The sequence below is a fragment of the Lacerta agilis genome, chromosome 6, assembly GCF_009819535.1.
Source record: "Lacerta agilis isolate rLacAgi1 chromosome 6, rLacAgi1.pri, whole genome shotgun sequence".
Classification (NCBI taxonomy): Eukaryota; Metazoa; Chordata; class Lepidosauria; order Squamata; family Lacertidae; genus Lacerta; species Lacerta agilis.
Genome location: NC_046317.1, coordinates 70372260 through 70394292, shown reverse-complemented (window position 1 = coordinate 70394292; position 22033 = coordinate 70372260). Strand labels below are relative to the sequence as shown.

The following is a 22033-nucleotide window of genomic DNA, read 5'->3' as shown; positions in this document are numbered from 1 at the left end:
AGCTTAATAATGGTGATGCAACGGCAAACCTAGACAGCATCTTAAAAAGCAGAGACATCACCTTGCCGACAAAGGTCCGTATAGTGAAAGCTATGGTTTTCCCAGTAGTGATGTATGAAAGTGAGAGCTGGACCATAAAGAAGGCTGATTGCCAAAGAATTGATGCTTTTGAATTATGGTAATGGAGGAGACTCTTGAGAGTCCCATGTACTGCAAGAAGATCAAACCTATCCATTCTGGAGGAAATCAGCCCTGAGTGCTCACTGGAAGGACAGATCCTGAAGCTGAGGCTCTAATACTTTGGATACCTCATGAGAAGAGAAGATTCCCTGGAAAAGACCCTGATGTTGGGAAAGATTGAGGGCACAAGGAGAAGGGGACAACAGAGGATGAGATAGTTGGACAGTGTTCTCGAAGCTACCAACATGATTCTGACCAAACTGTGGGAGGTAGTGGAAGACAGGAGTGCCTGGCATGCTCTGGTCCATGGGGTCACAAAGAGTCAGACATGGCTAAAGGACTAAACAACAACAGCAAAATAATGGTGATTGCAAGAAATATGTTGAATAATTATTTGAAGTGACATACCCTTGCAATAGTCTGAGCTTCTAGAGAAAGATGGGAGTCTTTCCATGTATGTTCATAAAATACATTCTTCTTCTTTATTAAGTTCTTTTAAAATCTGTTAATCCTCTGAATGTGTCCAAAATCCAGATACTAGTGTCACTCCTTGTTAGTCCCAATTAATATGTGAACGTTATTTCATATTCTTTGCAGCTGTCTGCTTCATGAGATAATGATGCCCTTTATATTATTTCTGTTTACTTGGTTTACATTGTGACATTGACAAGCAATTAAACATTGGCCCGTTGTAGAAGTGTTTAATTACATTGTTAAAACAATTTACACCCCAGGGAACTCAGCCAGAGAACTCAGCCTTAGGGGGAATATTCAAGGTGGGACTTGGTATGAAACAGGTTCTTAGAAATCCATTTGACAAGTAATTATTTTAATAGTACATTAGAACTTTGTGAGCAGAATGGGCAGTGCTTATGTGTTTCTGCATATTTACATGGAAGGCGCAAAAGTTTCTGTATGAGGCAGTTGGACCCTCTTTGCATGTTAAACCATGAAAAACCCTCACATTCCTGATCTCAGCTCCTGACAATTAAAACATTTTAAAGCTAGTCTTGTGAAATCTAATTTTGCCTCACCTTCCTCTACTGTTGTTGATAAAATAACCTTTGATTGCTTACTTCAGTTTCATTATCCTTGCAATTTTCCTTCAATTTATGGAGTCATTATTGCTTGTTTTGTTTTGTTACTTTTTTACATTTTCATAGAACCATAGAATTAGAAGGAATCCTGAGGGTCATGTAGTCCAACCCCCTGCCATGCAGGAATTTGTTTTGGTAATATCTATCTATCATCTATCTATCTACTGATCGATCGATCGATCTCTATCTATAATCTGTAAACTGCCATAAATCATTTTTGAGACTACCGACTCATAAATTGAATTAATAATAAATAAACAATTCCGTCCTGGGATCTATCCTTCTTGGCTACTTTGATTGTACTCTATTCATTTTAAAACCCTTTTGTCACATTTCCCTATCAGCTCTTGGGGGGGGGAGGCAGGATTAGGTCCTGCTGCTGCTTTTTCAGGGGTTACTCTGGGAACTTATTTCCTAGATGTGCTGAAGCAATTGTTTGAATGCTTTGCCCAGAGGCCTACCAACAGAAGTCACATAGACCATCCTCATTTAATGCAGTGGGGTGCATGGGTCAATGAAAACCATTCATGTGGCCTATCCTTCATTAATCTTATCAAAATTCTCTTTTTGTTTTCTTCCAAAGAAGTCAGATACTTTATTCAAGAAGCATCCCCCCCAAAATGATCTTGACATTTTGCTTTCGCTGAAATTTGGTTGCAACTCTAAAAATCAGTCCACAAAAGTGGCCTTGTATAAAGGTGCTTAATTACCTATCTATATTTGGAAGTCATCTAGAGTGCTTAATTAACTTAGCTTTGGGCAATCTTCATAAGGAGAAGTGAAAGCAGGAACTAGTCCCCCCCCCCCAGTAGTTAGAAGAAGAATACTTGATGGGGGCCAGATAGTGACTGTTTGAGTAAGTCATCATCAGGCATTTGTGTTTTTATTTCCTTGCAATGTTTTTAAAATGAAGCAGATGGTGAATACTGGACAGAAAGACATTGAACCCTTGTGCCGACCCTCTCTTGTCTAACACTGAACCACTCCAGTTTATTTACACTGAATTTATCAGGGTACGTACATGGAGAATGTGGCTTATAGGAAGGAATAGAAGTCAAATAGCATCCCTATAGCCCTTTTGGTTGGCATCCTGCAGTCTTACTTGGGCGTTTCACTTGCAGAGCAAGTCAGGGGTGTTTTCCTCAATTCCCAAGAGTGAACAGAATTCCAACTTGACTGGAGGAGGAAGCAAAATATGTTATACCTAGCATGGCAGATTAATAAACTCCAGTTTCCGTAGGAGAACTAGGACAGGGATAGCTTACATTGATTAATGGATACATTCATTTATGACTTTTTCTCCTGAATGGTAAGCAGGTTTAATAGTGACTTATGTGATTCCAGGTTGTGTGTGGGCAATGTGGTACCATGCAGATTTTGTGAGACAACCACTCCTGGCCACAATCGGTGGGGCTGATGGGAGCTAGAGTCCAACAACATTGGCTACTGTTGCCCTAGTGAGGAACATTCTCTAAGATGATAAGCAGAAGCTTGTGCTATGTAAACCACCCCTTTTCGGTAGAGACGGAAAGGTCCAGGTCTTCTATCAATATCCAGGTCAAGGAAGCATGCATTTCTTCCACACATGCCATGAAACCTAGTGTGGGGCAAAGGTACCTCAGCATGGGTCCTGGTGTCATCAACTGCTCATGGGCCGGGTATGCTGTCTACTTTGGATAATCATCTCCCCTTCCGTGGCGACGTATTGTAAAACATAATTTGCTCTAGAAGGGCTGTTGCACCTGCAAATTTCATACACTTCTGTGAAAAGGGGAAAGTCATAGCAGTTTTAGATTGCCCATTAAACTGAACTGGGGGGGGGGGGGCTGAGCTTTGTTTTTAAGAAAGATCTAGATTGTGCTAATACTTTATGATCAGTTGTTTATGAAAATCTTGCAGGTTCATATTCATATATAAGCATGTGGCAATGTCAATGCCAGATGAGATTTCTTTTTGTTTTAATGCAAAATACACCTGGAATGGGGGGGGGGATTAAACTAGCCCTTTGCTAATGCTACTAAAAATAAATCTGGACCTTAGTGCACAAAAAACTAGAATAGAAAGGCACATAAAACTGGGCAGATTTGTAACTGCAACACTCTTTTATTTGCACTTTCAAAGGGAAACCAAAGTGGCAAGGGAGCGCCAAACTTTAATGTGCTGCTTATTCAAATATGAAGTTGTCTCCTTCCCCTCTGCGTGATCTTTTATGGACATTAGGTTTTACTGCACAATGCCTCGGGGACCATTAACTGAGATATGAGCACAAATCTTCAGATTAATGTGTGGCATATGACACTACTATCTATATTGTGAAGATTTAAAGCTGTGACTAGGAAAAGTGACCTAAGAAACAATTGCTTATTAAGTTTTTTTTAAAAAAAGGCAAGCCATATGTTCCAAGTATACATTTAAGACTCAGAAATCTTTCTTATATACCCCCAGGGCAGTGGAAACAATTTAATGTTCCAGAAATTCATTTTATTTTTCCCTTGCAAGTTTTTTTTTCCATATAAAAGGCACTGATTTAAATGGAGTAACATAACGAGACCGAAGTAATTAAGACAGAAGTATTTATTCATTTCTTTTCTCCTCAGGTGGTTGTTCGTTTGATGAACACTACAGTAACTGTGGTTATAGTGTGGCTCTGGGGACCAATGGATTTACTTGGGAGCAGATTAATACCTGGGAGAAACCAACAATGGATCCTGCTGTCCCAACTGGTGAGTAAAAAGCATGCTGGGTAAGAAAGCCTGTAAACAAAATTATTTATCTCGGAGTGAGAACTTCCAAAACTGTGATACGGGCTGATGTTGGCTGATACGGGTAGGAATAACAAGTCATCTTGTCATATCGTTTTCCAGAATAGTGTAGACATTACACTTTGACATTATAAGCTAGGACAATTCACATTAGAAGCCATTCTGAGTGTGTTTAGCTTCGGTTGTTACTTAGTAACATTTGTCATTGCCCAGAGTAGGCTATGTTGGTTTTGAATCCCACCCCCCCCACCCCCTTTCATGTGGGAATTTGGATTCTAAATGTAAAGGCTAATCACCTCCCTATAGTCAGTCAAATCTTCTAGGAACAATGCTAAGTGTTGGTTTTAAAGTCCTATATGACTTAGGATCAAGGTATCTCAGTTGTCTGCCTCCTTTCATATGAACTTGTATGCTACAGAAGATCTGCTGGAAAGGCTTTCTTTGTTTTTGTTTTGTCAATGTCTGAGGCACAGTTAATGATGAGACAAAAAGGGGATTTTCAGTGGCTGCACCCAGGCTTTGGAATTTGTTTTCCCTAGGAGATACATTTAGCCCCCTTCATGATGACTTTTCAACATCAGAGAATTAAACTTAACCCTTGTCTTTAAGAGCTGGCTTTCTGTTTCCTGTTTCTTAATAGTTTTATCTAATCGTAATGGAAGTTTCACCTCTTTGAGTAAAATTGTGGCTTGGTTTGCTAGCTTTGCAATGTATGCAAATTTGCGTTATTGTTTTTAATGGTTAATGGAAACTGCTTTGAGTAGATAGGTAGGGTAGCAATTGCTTAAATAAAGAACATAAATTGTATTGTTCAACCAGTTAGGTCTTTAGAAAACTTGGTTCACATTTTAGTACAAAACCAAATCTGCATTACATCTGATTGCTGTTTTTAATAGTAACATCTGACAGAGTAAAAACAAGATTAAAGGTTGATACAATTATCTACATTAGTTTCTAAAAAGCACACTCTCAATTTCTGTGTTGCCACAGCAATATTCACTGCATGATAAGTAACAAACTTGTCACCATTAGACAACATATAAACAATCTAATAAGGATCATTGGCATTAATGAAGGAGATGAAAGTTTTTCTAATATAGTTTTCCCCTGGGTCATCATATAGGCTGCACCAGAGAACATAATAACAAATATTTCCAGGTAGTCTTTGATCTATATATGTGGTGGTTGTGGGGATGGTTTTATTAATTTGATTGTATATTGATCTGGCTCTGAGAAACCCAGGTAATTCTCAATCCATTTTAGAGTTTTGGATGTCAACAAACCAGGGACACAATTTCCTAATCCGTACACTTCCCCCCAATGTACTTGCATAGAGAGATCTGTGTCTGAAATAAACGATGACACTCTGATTAACTCTCAAATGTGTAACCTATGTTTGACATGCCTTTGACTTGATTTTGAGAGACAGCCAACTTTAATTTAATTAAATGTGGTGCATATCACCTTTTTCTTGACTCTGGCGCCCCTTTCTCTGATAGGGCTGCTGTTGACTTTATTGGTGGTATTTCTGCCGTAATAACCCAACCTGATGCTCACCGCCACAGTGAGAACTGTTCAGCATCTACTAAAGTGACAAAGAATTTCATTCAAGTTGACTTTTGCAAAATGGGGGTTTCCCATTTTAACTGGTGTGAAAGTCATTATTAATTGTTAATTATATTTCTTTGCTAATACCGGTATTGCCTTTTGGAGGACAGGAAAAGTTAGTTTCTTAAAGGATGTGAGGTTTAAGTGCAGTTTCTTTTTAGAGATTGGTTTGATCTGCAAAACAGTGTGAAATCATGACCTCCCCTGAGCTTTAGAAATGGTAATAATCAAGATGTTCTGTGTTTTAGTCTGCTTTGTTGAAACAGAGAAAGAGAAGCTTTCTTGTCACTCCAGTTCTAAATATCTCTGCTGACACAACTGCCTGTGATAGCAGAAAAATGCCACTGCGGATGTCGCTGCTACAATACCACACTTTCTGACATTGTTCTATCATGACTGTTGGCATGCCATATCCAAAGCACTTCTAGCTGCATAAAGGCTGCCAGATCAGGTTGCAAGGCATACTTGAAGGGAAATTTATACCAGCTGCCTTTTCATTGTTAGTTCATGGGTGATATTTCGTGGCTAGATGCTTATATTCTAGCGGTGCTCTCTTGCTTTATGCTATTCTGGAATGTGCATGTGCAGTCATGTTGCTATGTAAGTAATAATAACCTCCCTTAATGAGAGTAACATTACGGCTGTGCTGATATTAACTGTGCATTCTTGAGTTCATTCCTACATTCCTTGAAATCCTCCCCGTTCCCCGTTGTATTTTTTTTTTTTTTTTAAGAAACACACCTCTAAATAAATTACTGTTAATTTTTTTGGCTAATCCCTGCACTCAAGCCTCAGTTTAGGCATGACATATGATTAGTTTCACAGAACTTTGTGGTTTTATTCCCCCAATATCAAGATATCACAATTCCATGCATTGCTACATAATGCCAACCTGCTCACTGGTGGACATTAGATGGCTGGTTCATATGATAAATATGGTAAATACGACTGTTGGTGTCTTTTTCAGACTGAGTTTGCTGGTGCACACAGCCTCATAAAAAGTGTTCAAGTGCCTGATTGTATGTGTGAGTGTGTGCCTGTGTGTGTGTGTGTGTGTGTGTGAGAGAGAGAGAGAGAGAGAGAGAGAGAGAGATTTAGAGATTCAGTCAGTCCTCAGTGGCTGTGTGATTTTGCATTTTTGAAAGATAGACTCCTCTGATATTATGTAAGCAAACTGAAGATAAGCATGATGGTAATTGCAATGGGGGCGGGGGCAATTGCTCCAAAAATGGTTCGGGCAAAATAGCTACCAATAAGAGGAAATTTCCTACCCACCTTTTAAAAAATCCAAGGTTTGTAACCAATGAATTCGTCCCATTAGTGTCAGGACTTCCATTTGTACAACAGGAAATTCTGTTCCTTTACTCTCCCTTTGGGGCTCCTATGTTTATTGATATAAGATGATAGATCAGGAGTATATTCCGGATCCAAGGTACCAAACAGTTACTTTCTCTTTAGATCTTCCTCCTTGCCTTTGGCAATATGTACCCTTATGGAACTTTTTATTATTTTATTTTATTTTATTTTTTAAAAAAATGTCAAATATTGGTTCCTGGCAGCTTATACACAATGAACCTTTAGGCAGGAAACCAGACATAGATTTATGTTTTCATTTCTCAAACAAAAAAAATCTATTCTGCAAAGCAATAATGCTTCTAGAGGGTGATACATAAAAATGTAGAAAATTGGCACCGTCTCTGAATTCATACGGTAAATTGTTAAGTGTTATGCCTTTACAACTTTGACCAAGCTTTTTTTTTTTTTTTTAAAAAAAGTTATTTAGTGATTCCATTTGTCAAGTTAAACCATTAAGTATTTTAAATAGTGTGTAATAAAAGCCCTGCATAGTTCAGAACTAATTTTGCCCATCAGCTGTGCGCACTTTTGCTCATCACACATGCTTGAGTATCTTACTCACTTTTGCTGACACAAAGAGCAGAAAGCTTCACATTACTGCCACGGAAACAAACAAGTTGATCACAACTGTGGTTCCATTTTGTTTAATTTTTAATCATTAAATTGACATGTCACCTTTCCCCTAAGGATTATGAGGTGGTGTTAATGGTTCCCCCCTCCCCATTTTAACCTTACAACAACCCTGTGAGGCTGACAGACACAGGCTAGCCCAAGTTAATCCAGCAAACTGGATGGATTATGGGTGAGTGGAGATTAGAATTCTGTCTCTCACCCAGGTCCCAATCTGACACTTTAATCCAGGGTTTCCAAACTTGGGCCTCCAGCTGTTTTTTGGCCTACAATTCCCATCATCCCACTGGCCCTGCTAGCTAGGGATCATGAGAGTTGAAGTCCCAAAGTTTGGCAAACCCTGCTCTAATTATTACACCACCCTGGCTTTCCGTGAGATCCAGAACAATGGAATACCAGTTATGCATTTAAACACACACAAGTGAACTGCCTTCTCCTTCAGTTTGGCTCTTCTCGGGCCTTATCCTTGTTCTGCCTTTCATTAACGAATGAACTTGTCAGGTATATGCAAAATATGAAATGCAATAAAAATCAATTCTGCCAGGAATCTTCATTCTCATTAGCACAACCCTTCGACTAGTTGTCAATTTAGTAATGAATCTATCGGCATGCCATCCAATATTATATAGCCCTGCTCTAAATAGATTCAAGGGCCATTCAGATATTCTTGGAAAGCATCTGTTTGGGTGAAGGATAATTGCCTGGCTCACTCCCACGAAATCAAGTTCACACTGATAAGAAGCTAGGAAGTTTCTTCTTTTTCACAGGAACTGTGAAAGAATAGCGGTATGTTTAGTAAATGTTTAATGTAAACATTTAGTGCCCAAAGGTACTAAAGGAGCTTGCAGATGTAATCTCCATCTATGATCTTGGAGAATTTTGGAGAACAGGTGAGGTCCCTGTAGACTGGAGTTGGGACAATGTGCTCATCTTTAAAAAGTGGGAAAGAATATTTTGGCAACTACCAACCAGTGAGCTTGACGTTGTCGTTGTCGTCACCATCATCATTTTATTTGTATGCCACCTTTCCATAGTTAAAACAATGCTCAAGGTGGCTTACATGACAAGATTTACATAATTACCACCATAACAAATTGGGTCCTCCCTTAAAGAGGGCATGTATTGTGGTGAGACCTGGCAACCAAACCTCATATTGTGGGTGGGTACAATTGGATAGCCACAACACCCAATTGGTAGGTCCCTTGAAGCTGGGTTCAATCAAGCCAATGGGACACAGGCTAAATGGATTGAGGGACCTATAAATACCCATGCACGTGACCCAGAGCTTCCTCCTTCAGCGAGTGCATTCAGAACACCCGCCCACCTCTCCCTACTTTTAGGGCTTGTGTGCTTGACCTTGCTATGCCGTCATGTGCCATCTGTCATTGGGACAGGGGCATGGCAGTTTTCCCCACTTGGCTGATTGGCTGTTGCCATTTGGGTTTCACCTGCTGCGTAGCAAATCGTCACAACTTGTAAGGGTGCAGATAGGCTCTGGTTCAGGTGATAGGGATGGGAGAACGTTCTTGCCATCCCTATGTGAAGGGTATTCCGTTAAAGGAATCCAGAACCTCAATGGTTTGGTCAACCCCTGAGAGGGGGTTGTGCCTGTGCCTGTGCCTGAGTCCAGGGGGATATTTGGGTGGCAGAGAGAGCATAGATAGCTTTCTGCTATCCGAGCAGAGATAGCTTTCTGCTATCCGGGTGTTCCTTAACAGAGTGGAGAACTGGGCCCAAACTAACAAAATTGAATTTCAGTAGGGACAATTTCATGCTTAGGCAGGAAGACCCAGCTGCATAAATATAAGATGGGGGGCACCTGGTTTTCCACTAGCACATGTGAAAAGGATCTTGGGATCTTAGTAGACCACAATCTTAAAATGAGTCAACAGTGTGATGCAGCAGCAGCAGCAGCAGCAGCAAAAAATTCAACAGGTAATGTCCAGATCGATGGAAGTAATAGTACCACTCTATTCTGCCTTGGTCAGACCACACCTGGAATACTGTGTCCACAAGTGCAGAGGAGGAACAAGTGCGGAGGAGGGCAGCCAAGATAATAAAGGGCCTGGAAACCAAACCAATGTTTGGCAATGGAATGGACTCCCTTGGTAGGCTGTGGACTCTCCTTCCTTGGAGGTTTTTAAGCAGTGGTTGGATGGCCAACTCTCATGGGTGTTGTAGTTGAGATTCTTGTATTGTAGCTGGTTGGAATAGATTACTCTTGGGATCCCTTCCAACATTACTTCTATGATTCTCTGCTTTCAAGACATGTTCTTAAGCAGCTGAACCATGGGTGTCACACAGTGTATAATCCAGTTAAATTATGGGCTTTCTGAGTTCCTCTGAGCACCTAAAAATCTTTGAAATCCTTGTTCTCAGATATAATGAGCTTGTATCAATGGCTTACAGTGAGGGTTTTTTTTAGTCACAGGACACTTGATGGACACTAATTACTGCATCCTCCCCCCTTTTTTATTTGTTGAATAACAAAAATAAATAAATATCAAGAACAATTTAAACTATTTCTGTTTCCAGCCACAGTTTTGGGGGGTAGGGGGAGACACTTTGTTTTAGATAATTACAAACAAATGGTTTTTATAATGGGTTTCTCAGGATTGGAAACAGGCAACAACTTAATTAGAAGATTAAGAAGCAAATATTGATTTCCTCTCCACTTACCTTCCATTTGAATGAATGTTCTATTAATGGCATTTGTAAAACTAGTTCTGGGAGGCTAATGGAACTTTACTTCATTCTCTTGCACTTTGTCCTAGCTGATTTGTGTGAACGTTCAATCATTACCCTTCTGTTCACTGTGAGATACTCACAGCCTTATTTTAAAACATGGACTTACAATATCAGAAATGGCTCAGTGAAGAAATCCAGGGAGTGGGGGGGGAAGGGGGGCTGAAAGCTATGACAATTGAAGTAGGAAAATGGTGCAGTAAATATATGATGCTGATATGACCTTTGGTGCTATGTTGCAGCCAAGGGGCGATTACATGTAGGTGTGTTAGTTGGTGTTCTTGTAAAAGGGGGTGGTCTTATTTCTGGCACGGCTTTAGAGCTTCTACATTATGCATCAGGTTTAGGGATGGGAGAGAGGTCGGAAAAACATTTGCATATATTGATTAATTAATTAATTAATTAATTAGTATGTCACCCTTCATCTGAAAATCACAGGGCAGTTCACAACATAAAAATACACAACATACGTAATCTAACAAGAACAAAAACAAACTAATAGCCAGGAATTTGTTTTATTGGATTTATTTATTTATTTATTTATTTATTTATTTATTTATTTATTTATTTATTTATTTATTATTCAAGAGTATTTATAACCCACTTAACCATTCAAAAATATCCAACCCATTGTCTCTGTTTTACCTGGTGAAGTAATCCTGTTGTTTCAACACTCCTGAAGCTATTTGTGTATTTGGTGTGTGCAAGTGTTACATTTTACCTTCAGTCAGACAGGTTGCATTAATGAAAATGAGTAGTGTGTATCTGTAGAAAATTGGCTTCATCTGCTTTCTTGTAGCGGTGTAAAAAAACAAAACAAAACCCAACCTTTTTATAGCCCACACTACTGACACATGTGCAATTTGTTGTTCAGTCGTTCAGTCGTGTCTGACTCTTTGTGACACCATGGACCAGAGCACGCCAGGCACGCCTATCCTTCACTGCCTCCTGCAGTTTGGCCAAACTCATGCTAGTTGCTGTGAGAACACTGTCCAGCCATCTCATCCTCTGTCGTCCCCTTCTCCTTGTGCCCCCCATCTTTCCCAACATCAGGGTCTTTTCCAGGGAGTCTTTTCTTCTCATGAGTTGGCCAAAGTACTGGAGCCTCAACTTCAGGATCTGTCCTTCCAGTGAGCACTCAGGGCTGATTTCTTTAAGGATGGATAAGTTTGATCTTTTTGCAGTCTATGGGACTCTCAAGAGTCTCCTCCAGCTCCATACATGAGTCTCCTCCAGCAATTTACAGAGGATAAATTTAGACTTCAGGGGGGAAAACCAAATAAAAAAGTTTGGTGCTGCATACATAAAAATATGGGAATGTGTTTCCTATTTACTCCTCTTCAGTACTTTGTCCTAGGTTCATTTTCTTTAGCAATGCATGGCCGTGGATGCTACCTGGTTTGGTTCCAGATCCCACAGAATGTGCCTTAGTTCAAGCTTACTGATCCCAATGTGCCCATGGGCCATTGTTTTCAAAAGCAAGCCTCTATAATGCAACAAATAAAAACCCTCTCTTGTGGACAACCAGACAGAAGTAGATTTTTTTTTTTACAAGAGAAGTCAAGATGCATTTAACATTCCAAGTACCCCAGAGAAGACTTGCCAATCACTTTTTAGAGCACCAGCAAATCTTCATATTTTATATGTTCAAAGTGTGTCATAGGCATTAACTAATTAGCTGCAGTGGAGGCCTAAACAGGGCTAACTTGATTGGCGTAATTACTTGGATGTAATTTTGTAAGGATGCCCTGTGAATACAAAACCAACACTGCATTTCCTGTTTATGAGCAGTTTTACCAAAATGACCTTCAGTAATGCTGGCTATTAACTTTTCCATTCCGCTGCCACTAGACTTTTTTTTAAAAAAAATACTAACAATCTGCTCAGTGCGGTACGCAGTGCAGAAGTGGCACAGTCACTATCTACAAAACTTACTGTGGATATCTTAATGTCATTATGCAAATCTATGGTACAATCACAGTTGGAATAGTGTTGGTACAGTTGTGGAATTGGAAAAGGTTCAGAAAAGGGCAACTGGAATAATCAAGGGATTGGAGCAACCCCCCTATGAGGAAATACTTTAGTTTAGAGAAAAGGTAAGAGGTGACAGGTTAGAAGTTTGTAGAATTATGCACTGCATGGAGGAAGTAGACAGAGAAAAGTTTCTCTCATAACACTAGAACTCAAATGCATCCAAATGAAGCTGCATTTTGGAAGATTCAGGACAGATAAAAGAAAGTTCTTTCCACATATACTTTTAAATGCATGATTGAATTGTCTTTTTCTGTTTTCATTTTTCCAAATATATGTCAGTTTCCTGCTTAAGCACCTAGCTTGTTTGAAAGTCAAACCATTTATGATTAACCAAGGGTCACTTCTCCCCATCTGAATTGACCTGGATCCTGTGATGATCATCTGAAGCCCTTCTTTGTTCCCCTCCACCATGAGAGGTCCAGAGGGTGGCAACACGAGAATGGGCCTTTTCTGTGGTGACTCCCCATTTGTGGAATGCTCTCCCTAAGGAGACTTGCCTGGTGCCCTCATTACATATCTTTTGGTGCCAGATGAAAATGTTCATCTATAATCAGGCCTTTGGCTGATTAAACAATCTATGGACTTTTAAATGTCTTTGTGGGAGTGGGGTTATTGGTCTGTGTTTGTATGTATTTTGTCTTTTCATCATGTCTTTTTATGCTATGTTCAGATAAGGATGGTATATGAATTCAATAAATAAAATAGTGGCAATAATAATGTGAACAGACAAAAGACACCTCCCCCTAGTAGACCTAGATCTAGAGTTGACCATATCCTAGGGTTGAGTCTAAATACAAAGCCACCTTGCCCCAGCCATCAACTGATTCAGCCTTGGAACTTGTAGGGCCTGATATGTCATTCCTGTCAATGATATCAAATTACAGCTGTGTTTTATGTGACTGTTTTGTCTGTCTTACACAGTTGCAAAAGGTTGATATTGTATATAGAATGATCAGGCAGCTTCTAGCATATGTTAGGGTTGCAAGGTCTCTGAGATGTGTTTTTTTACTGGTAATTCACAACTAATGTTTATTGCACTGTTATAATGTGCAACTGTTATAATTATGCTATATGCACATTAACAGGGTCAGTTATGCCATTTGCTTAAGTTTTTGTGCTTAGAACAGTAAGGTATTGTTAACATTCAACTACAGTGGTACCTCGGGTTAAGAACTTAATTTGTTCCGGAGGTCCATTCTTAACCGGAAACTGTTCTTAACCTGAGGTACCACTTTAGCTAATGGGGCCTGCCGCACTGCCATCACATGATTTCTGTTCTCATCCTGAAGCAAAGTTCTTAACCCAAGGTACTATTTCTGGGTTAGCAGAGTCTGTAACCTGAAGCGTCAGTAACCCGAGGTACCACTGTATATTGTTCTGCCAGTAAGTAAGTGTACACTGAAACCAAATCCAAATGCAGATGAAAGCATGGCAGGATACAATGTGACAGGACAAGCTGAGGAACAAACTAGGAGACATTCCACACCAAGCAGGGAAATGGCCCAGAAGTGAAGTGGGGCCATCTAGTGACTTCATTCTGTGACATGTGGGCCACACTCGGGGAGTGCAGCAGCAGGCCGTAGACCCATAAAGCAGCCTGTGTTGTGGAACTGGCTCTCCTGGATCACATCATTCACAAGTTCAGGAGGGCTGTAATCAACCATCTCTCTTGCCTCTCTTAGTATTTACCTTCTTTGATCAACAGTCTTAGTGGTAAGCAGAGCAGAGAAATTGGTGCCTGGCTTTGAGGCAGAGGCGTAGCTAGCTGCTTGGGCGCCTGGGGCAGCGCAAATGCCCTGTACCTGGGGGTGGGGGAAGCCAGGGCAGAGCATGCTGCGCGGAACCTCCACAGAGTCCGCAAGCCCCATGTTGCCATTTCGGACAGCACAGAGCCTGCAGGTGCCCAAGCCACCACGTCACTCCCCAGGAGAGATGTGTGGCTCAGGCTCGCTGCAGGCCAGGCCTTGTGGTCACCCCCTCAGTCATGACACCCAGGGCAACCCGCACCCACCACACCCCATTCCTACACCATCGCTTTGAGGATCGTGATTTGAGCATCATGATAGCAGGAACCCTTGTATTGACCTTACGAGGCTCATAAATCACCACTTTCTGAAGAAGCAAGGGCAGACTATTATGGGATTTTTACCTCCAGTGGTCTGTTTCATTGATTTGCATATCTGGCACAGTCTGTCACCTTGTAACAGTGTCCACATTAAACCAGAATGGGATGGAGTTCTTTGCATACTCGATAAATTTTTAGTACAGTATACAGCTCTGAAAAACGGCGTGTTTCGAATCAAACAGCTTGTGCATCTCTGAGACATTACATTTATCTTTGTCTTTTTGATCAGGCTGCATTGGTTGTCAACAGCTGTTAGAAATAGCATTTTTTATTATTCCAGAAGCAATGCGATAAAATTATTACTATATTTTTTACTCATACCTGGATGCAATAATTTTTGCTTACAAGGAAGTATGCAGACTTCTTAAAGGAACAGCTTTAGAATCTGACTGTGTACATCATGAATTGTTATTATCTGTTCTCATCTAAGTGCTGAAGGCATTTTCTTTGTGTTTCCAGAAATTACTTAGGATGTACAAATAAACAGATTACTGTACAAGTTAGCATTGAGAGAGCAACATCAATTACATCAAGTATTGTAAATGTAGGTCTGGAAATCCCCTGAAATTTAAGGCTCATGTATTTATTGCGTAGTAACAAGGCTTGGACTACTTTCACCCTGTTTGGGGATTTGCCTGACTTGGAAGGAGCCATTTGGGATGAACACACAATAGAAATGTGGTTTCAGAGGAGTTGGTATGAAATGTTTTGAACAGAGGTTTTTTTGGGGGTGGGGGAGGTGCTTACAATGGCTGTGGTGTTGGTGGCTTCCTTTTCGATTTTTTAAACTGTTTTAAATAATGCATTGATGGAGGAAGTTCTTCCCCACTCCCCCCTTTTTTGCTTAACTGTATAAAAAGTACAAGTTCTGCTGCTACCATGTCTTCCTTCACAAATACCCCTTGAATAGTGATAGAGGATCAGAAGCAGAAGCAGGATTTTTCAAATAGGAAAAAGAAAAATAACTAGAAGCTTACACCCATTTCATGATAAAGCACCTGTGTGACAAAGCAGTGTGAAATACTACAACCCCACTTCCCCTCAAAAAAAAAAAAAAAAAAAAAAAAAAAAAACGTTTAAACTGTCGTCCCAAGTTTGAAATTGCCAAAAATTCACCAGCTGATCCTATTAACTGGTCTAAAGTATAAATCTCATCACAAAAAGCTAAACTTGCAATAGTTGTTTATAATTTTAATGGAATGTTGTAAATTAGATGTTCAGGATCTTAGAGATGAATGAAATAGAGCAGTGGCGGTCAATTAGTTAAGTACTGCCCCTGTGTTTCAGAAGCCAAGCCATGCACCCCCTACTTTTGAAAGTTTTGATATCTCTGTGATAGTTTTTGCTGTGTGAATGGTGCCACGGACCCCCTAGGTGGGTTATGTGGAACCCCTGGGGTCCATGGACCACAAACTGGAAACCATTGGAATAGAGAGTTAAGAGTGTCCCGTTGAGCCAAATTAGTGAAAAATGGCTTTAGTAGCTATATGTAGTGTTTCATTAGATTTAAAATTGAGCTTGATTCAACAAAAAATGATGTTTCAGGTAGCATACGATTTGGGCCTTATGATTTTGGTTCTGTGCAGTATTAGAAACTGAGATATGAAAGCTAGGAGCTAAATGGCACCTTAAACCTAGGTTTATGGGAACAACAATGGAATGTCTAGGCACTTTTTTCAAAAAATAATAACAAGAATACAAAGCTGAAAATGAATGAACTGCAGCTAAAATATTATCTTCATTTTTCACATGGTCTAGTCCTTCCCCTACCCCCCCCCTTAATATTTTAAAGTGGGTTTCTTCTTCAGTGTTCAGAGAGTACCTGGAAGTGGGGAAGCAGGAAAGGGTCCTTCTTTCCTGCCACACTGCAGTTTTAATCTGAAATCTTAGGCACAGTACTGCGCCAGAGCTCAGAAATTGCTTCTGCTAATGAAATTCCCTGTTGCAAAATGCACCTAGAACAATGGGAATTTTGAACACTGGTCCTATGGTGTGTTATTTCTGGTTAGATATTATTATCTGCATTGACTTTGTTTTGAAGAAATCCTTACTATTTGCAGATGTTCACACACCCTTAAATTATATTTCTGTGGTGCGGAGACTAATGGATGTACAACAAAGTGGACATTGCAATCATTTATGAGATTCATATTGCCTAGTGTCTTTTCCATGTTCAAGCATACCACTTATAATAATCAATCTTGTTTAGATACCTATTTGGACATATGGATGGCTTATATTAACATATGTGTTTAAATTAGAATTGATATAATATTCTTTTAATGTCAGCTGGTGCTGTGTTTACCATTTTTTCTCTCCTTTCAATATACCGGTAGTTTTAAATAGTTGTTACAGTTAATATAGTGGTAAATAAAAATTCAAAAAGAAGAAGAAATTGTCATCCCAATTGGCTACCTGTGAGACTTGTGAATCAGGCCAGCTTTAATTTCACACTCTCTCTGTACACCAGCCACTTTTTGCAAGTACAAGCTGCTGAACCATGTATTCCTCTCTGTGTGGGTAATTGAGTCTTGACCCATTGGCAGGTAGATGACGAGATCAAGGTTGTTGCAGTTTTGGACTGGAGTCAGGATGGAGCACTGCATCAGAGAATCATAGGCAAAACCCAGGTCTGCAGCAATGCAGGATAAGGACTAGGAACCTGTCTCCCTTCAGACAATGTTTGACCACAACTCCCAAGATGCCTGGTCACTGGCAATGCTGGAGTTTGGGTTCAATGGTTGCCATCCTTGGAATATTCTTCTAATTGTTATACTTGAATCAACCCAGAAATTTTGGAAACTGTGGTTAATAACAACATTGAGAGGCTCTCCACAAGCATGTAGTTGCCATTGTGAGAACAGAATGCTGGACTAGACGGGACTTTGGTCTGATCCACTGTGTGTGTGTGTAGCATTTCTTTCAATATATTTGCTTCCAACTATTCCACATTCATTAAACTTTCTAGATACATATCCTACAGACAGGTGAGATGTGTCCAGACCTTCAAATGAACATATGGAGGTCAGGAGCAGAGCAGTTCATCCCCTGCCCCACATGCATTCACTAAATATATGAAAGGACTAGACCAGGGACAGAGAACCTTTTTGATCTTCAAATGTTGTTGGACTGCAACTCCTTATCAGCCCCAACCAGCATTGTCAATGGTGAGGAATGAAGGGAATTGTTGTCCAACATCTTCTGGGGGGGCCACAGGTTCCTCACCCCTGACCTGAAGGCATAGTCTGTTGGAAGTTCAAGCAAAGAATCCAGAAACAAATGTGTAAATAAAGAGCTGAAAAAAGACAGGTAGGCGGGTATAAAAAGGTTGACCAGCGTTTGACTATTTCTCAGACCAAGGCCAGGGCTGAACACAAGGTATAGCCAATATAAGAGGAACCAATGGGCTGCTGGGGAGATTTCCTCATGCCTGGGAGGATAATGCAGCTTCTTTCCCTTCTACCTTGCAGCCCTTAGTAGGCTTATCACAAGTGGTACCAGGGAACTGACTAGAAAACTCCAAGTTTGAATCCTGAATCCTGAATGAACTTGTTATTTTGGGACTGCTCTGCTGTACACATGCACAGTTTAAAGGTTGGGGAAAATAATGGATTTGGTGTTTAAATGATGGATTTGGTGTTCTCGAAGCGACTAGCATGAGTTTGGCCAAACTGCGGGAGGCAGTGAAACATAGGTGTGCCTGGCGTGCTCTGGTCCATGGGGTCACGAACAGTCGGACACGACTGAACGACTGAACAATTAAATATCTGCTAAGTGCTCTTGAGTATATAACTGCAAAATACCTGGTTTTCAATCACTGTTTAAAATCACTCTTTTCTTAATAAGAGGACCCCTTCACTATTCAGTTCATGTTTTTTGTTTTTTTCCTGGGGAAACATCCTCATACTGTATATTCCTCCCTTCCCCACCAGGTGGGGAATTTTTTTTGGCAAGGTCAGTTCATGTCCAGCATATATTCCAGAAGCACTTTTGTACAGAAATCATACATCTCCCACAGAGCCGCAGAGACACTTCATCAGTTGCCCGCAGATACCATCTCCCTAAAAATGCGGAGGGGAGAAAGAAGTGTGTTGCGAAAGTGAGACTCCAAGGGAGGCTTTTAATGGCCCAGAATGAATTGTTCTCCTCGGGGGTCCATAAAATCACTACACCCTGGCTGTGTTAAATGGTACACTTGAGCTATTTTCAGTCTGCTCGCCCCCTCCTGCTCAGTGAAAGCAATCAAGAAGTGAGCGCTCCTGGCTGTGATTGTTGGCACCTTCCCATTATCACCATTATCAGGCTGGTAGCAGCATCAAGGACTCAGGGATGTGACCTGGCAGGGAAGGAGAGATAGGAAGAGAATATATCTGGGTGTGTGTGTGTTTTTTTAGCAAGTCCTGGATTGCCCAGTGTCTTCTTTTGAAGCTTCCCATAGTGGTCATCTTCGGAAATAGCACCTTCCTATCAATCCAGCAGAGATTTATTTGGCATTAAAAGCAGGCGTATATTAGGCAAGACACTTTGGGGGTGCAGAAGTCAGTGTAGGTGATTGGCTGAGTGAAGCCAGATGGGCGGGGTATAACTAATAAAATTATCATCATCATCATCATCATCATCATCATCATTTACCTTAAGGCAGAATTGTTGTTTTAAAATCCCCTTGTTTCAGAGGAGAACCAATAGTGGCAGGGAAGCTGTCTTGCAGGAAGTTTGTAATCTGTTGCTGACCTTGTGAGTAAGGAAATCCTGCTAATCTAGGGATCCTTGGATCTCAGTTGGGAAAGCCTTATTTATTAATTGATTTCATAAAATTTATGTACTGTTGGATTGCAGGAAGAACCTCAAAGCGGTTTACAATTTGAGGACGCAATAGTAGGCATTTCCATTGTTCGCAAGAGGGGGAAACGTGCGTGAGTTTAAAACAAAGAAACAAACACACACACACAGGTTTACTCAGCATTTCACTCAGGTTATTTCTCAGGTGCCTGATGACAATATAAATTCCAGTCAGGCAATGTTTCCTCCACCTGTCATGGAAACAGACCAAACCCAGCAAAAAACCCAAACCAAACGGAAATAAAAATGAAGTGGAACAGGATTGATGTGCTATGGTATGTCATTAAAAAAATAATAATAAAGTGGGTGTGTAGGTGCAATAACTCAACTTGTATGAAAGTGGATTTATAGAATAACTGTTAACAGGGGAAAGTTGGCATGTGGGAACTTGCTTTCTTGCCTTGCTCCAATTGTGCATGTTGCCCATGATCCATGCCTACTGTGAGATCTGGAGCAGCAGCTGAGCAAGGCAATGCTGGAGCTGACACTAAGGAGCTCAATGAGGGCTCTTGGCTGAACCAGGGAGGAAACTTAAAAGACCAATATCCTCACTGCCAGCTCCTATTCCCCCCCCCCCTGATTCTGTCATAGTTTACTGCTGGATCTTCTCCCCCCCCCCCCTCATAAGAAGCACCCTGCTGGATTAAGCCTGTGACTAACACACAAGCAGGACCTGAATGCAACAGTGTTCTTCTGACTTGCGATTCCCAGCAAAAGGTAAAGGTAAAGGACCCTGGACAGTTAGGTCCAGTCAAAGGCGATTATGGGGTTGCAGCACTCATCTCACTTTGCAAGCCGAGGGAGGAGGCATTTCTGGGTCATGTGGCCAGCATGACTAAACCGCTTCTGGCACAACGGAACACCGTGACGGAAACCAGAGTGCATGGAAACGCCGTTTACCTTCTCGCCACAGTGGTACCTATTTATCTACTTGCACTGGTGTGCTTTCGAACTGCTAGGTTGGCAGGAGCTGGGACAGAGCAACAGGAGCTCACCCCGTCACAGGGATTCGAACCGCCAACCTTCTGATCAGGAAGCCCAAGAGGCTCAATGGTTTAGACCACAGCGCCACCCTGGTACTCGACACATATACCTCCAACAGTGGAGGTACAACAGAGACATCATAGCTGGCAAAGATCAATAGCCTTATACTCCACAAATTTATCTAATCCTCTTTTTAATGCCATCCACGTTGGGGGCCATCACTACATACATGTCATGGGAGCAAATTCCATGTTTATGCACTATGTAAGAAGTACTCCTTTTTGTCTGTCCTGAATCTTTCAACAGTCAGCTTCACTTTATTTCCCTGACTTAGTTCTAGTCTTGTGAGAGAATGGGCAACGGGACCACAGCTATCCACTTTCTTGTCACAGTGCATAATCTTACACAACTCCTCTTGGGTAGACCCTTATTTACAGAGAACCTCTGGCGATAGCTCCTTCTGGCAGCCAACTACGGTATGTTCACCGTGGACTTTCAATTGCAGGCTGGTTGGAACTCTGAATAGGAGCACTACAGTACTGTTTCAAACTGAGGACGCAATGCAGGACTCTGGATGTAATTTTTAGAAAGCTATAAAGGGGGGGAACACAGAGAGAGAGTGCTGTTATGAAAACAAATGATTGTATAGAAAAGCACACTCCCATCATGACTTCTGAGCACAGTCTGAAGATCAAATGAAGTAGGCTTGATCCATACCAAGCTGAACTATATCTCATTCTGGATAGTTTATTTAATAAGTCAACTTTACTTGGTGTAGATTCCACTTGATGAATGGAAAATGAATTCACTTAAACAAGTGCGCTATTTTCAGGAGGTTTTGTTATTTTTTTGCAGAAGAGGCAGCTGATGATAATGGTGTAGAGAACATCCTCAAGGGAGGGTGAAATCTGTAGAAATCTTTTGAATTGTCTCTCCCCCCGGCACTCTTATCAGTATGGGTAGCAGAAAGAGTGTCTGTAATCCTAGGAGATGTAAGCTGTAATATTGTAAATTATCACTTGTTTTGCAGTCTTGACTAGAAAAATAAATGCAATTATGTTTATGAATGTCGGGAAATGAAGCAGAGTAAAGCAATTTTGTATATTTTGAGGGTTTTTCAAATAAAAAGCATTGTTCAGTGAATTCGAATAGTCTTTTGGTCTTGCATATGTTTCGTTATACAATTCTCTCTGAATTACGTGAACAGATGTAACTAATGATAGCAATGATATGAAAGGTGGAATTTAAAAACAAAGATTTGTTTCCAAGACTTTTAAGAAGCGGCATGCATAGGCTTTCTGGATGTGTCCAGTTACCTTTTTCTGTACTACAGAGACAGAACAGTATTCTCAATGTCAGCAGTTCTTCCTGGTCTTCTACTCCACATACTGTGCTTTGTCCATCAGTCTAGTTCCAGTATCACATCTCCAACAGTAGAGTGTTCTAAACGCTTTTCAGGAAACCACAGGGTAGTTAAGGAAAGATATATCCTTGATTAAACACACCCACCCACCCACACCCACACACCCCTGCACCTGTAAAACATGGCTACATTTGCATCTGAATACAGACCACTTTCAGTTAGTGAAGTTTGTCATGATAGGAGAAAACCCTTCTGGGGGTTCTAATGATGAAATATGGGACAACTAATAATTAAATCCAGTAGCACCTTA

The 22033-nt window shown here is 40.7% G+C and overlaps 1 protein-coding gene across 12 annotated transcripts in view; it reads left to right on the top strand.

Moving 5' to 3' along the window:
* PTPRT (protein tyrosine phosphatase receptor type T) overlaps window positions 1-22033 on the top strand; it is a 582389-nt gene that overhangs the window by 164490 nt on the left and 395866 nt on the right. For all 12 annotated transcript variants that reach the window (XM_033153370.1, XM_033153371.1, XM_033153372.1 and 9 more), the window contains exon 2: window positions 3875-4000. In XM_033153370.1, the coding sequence (XP_033009261.1) occupies window positions 3875-4000 (126 nt within the window). The remainder of the gene's footprint in view (window positions 1-3874; window positions 4001-22033) is intronic.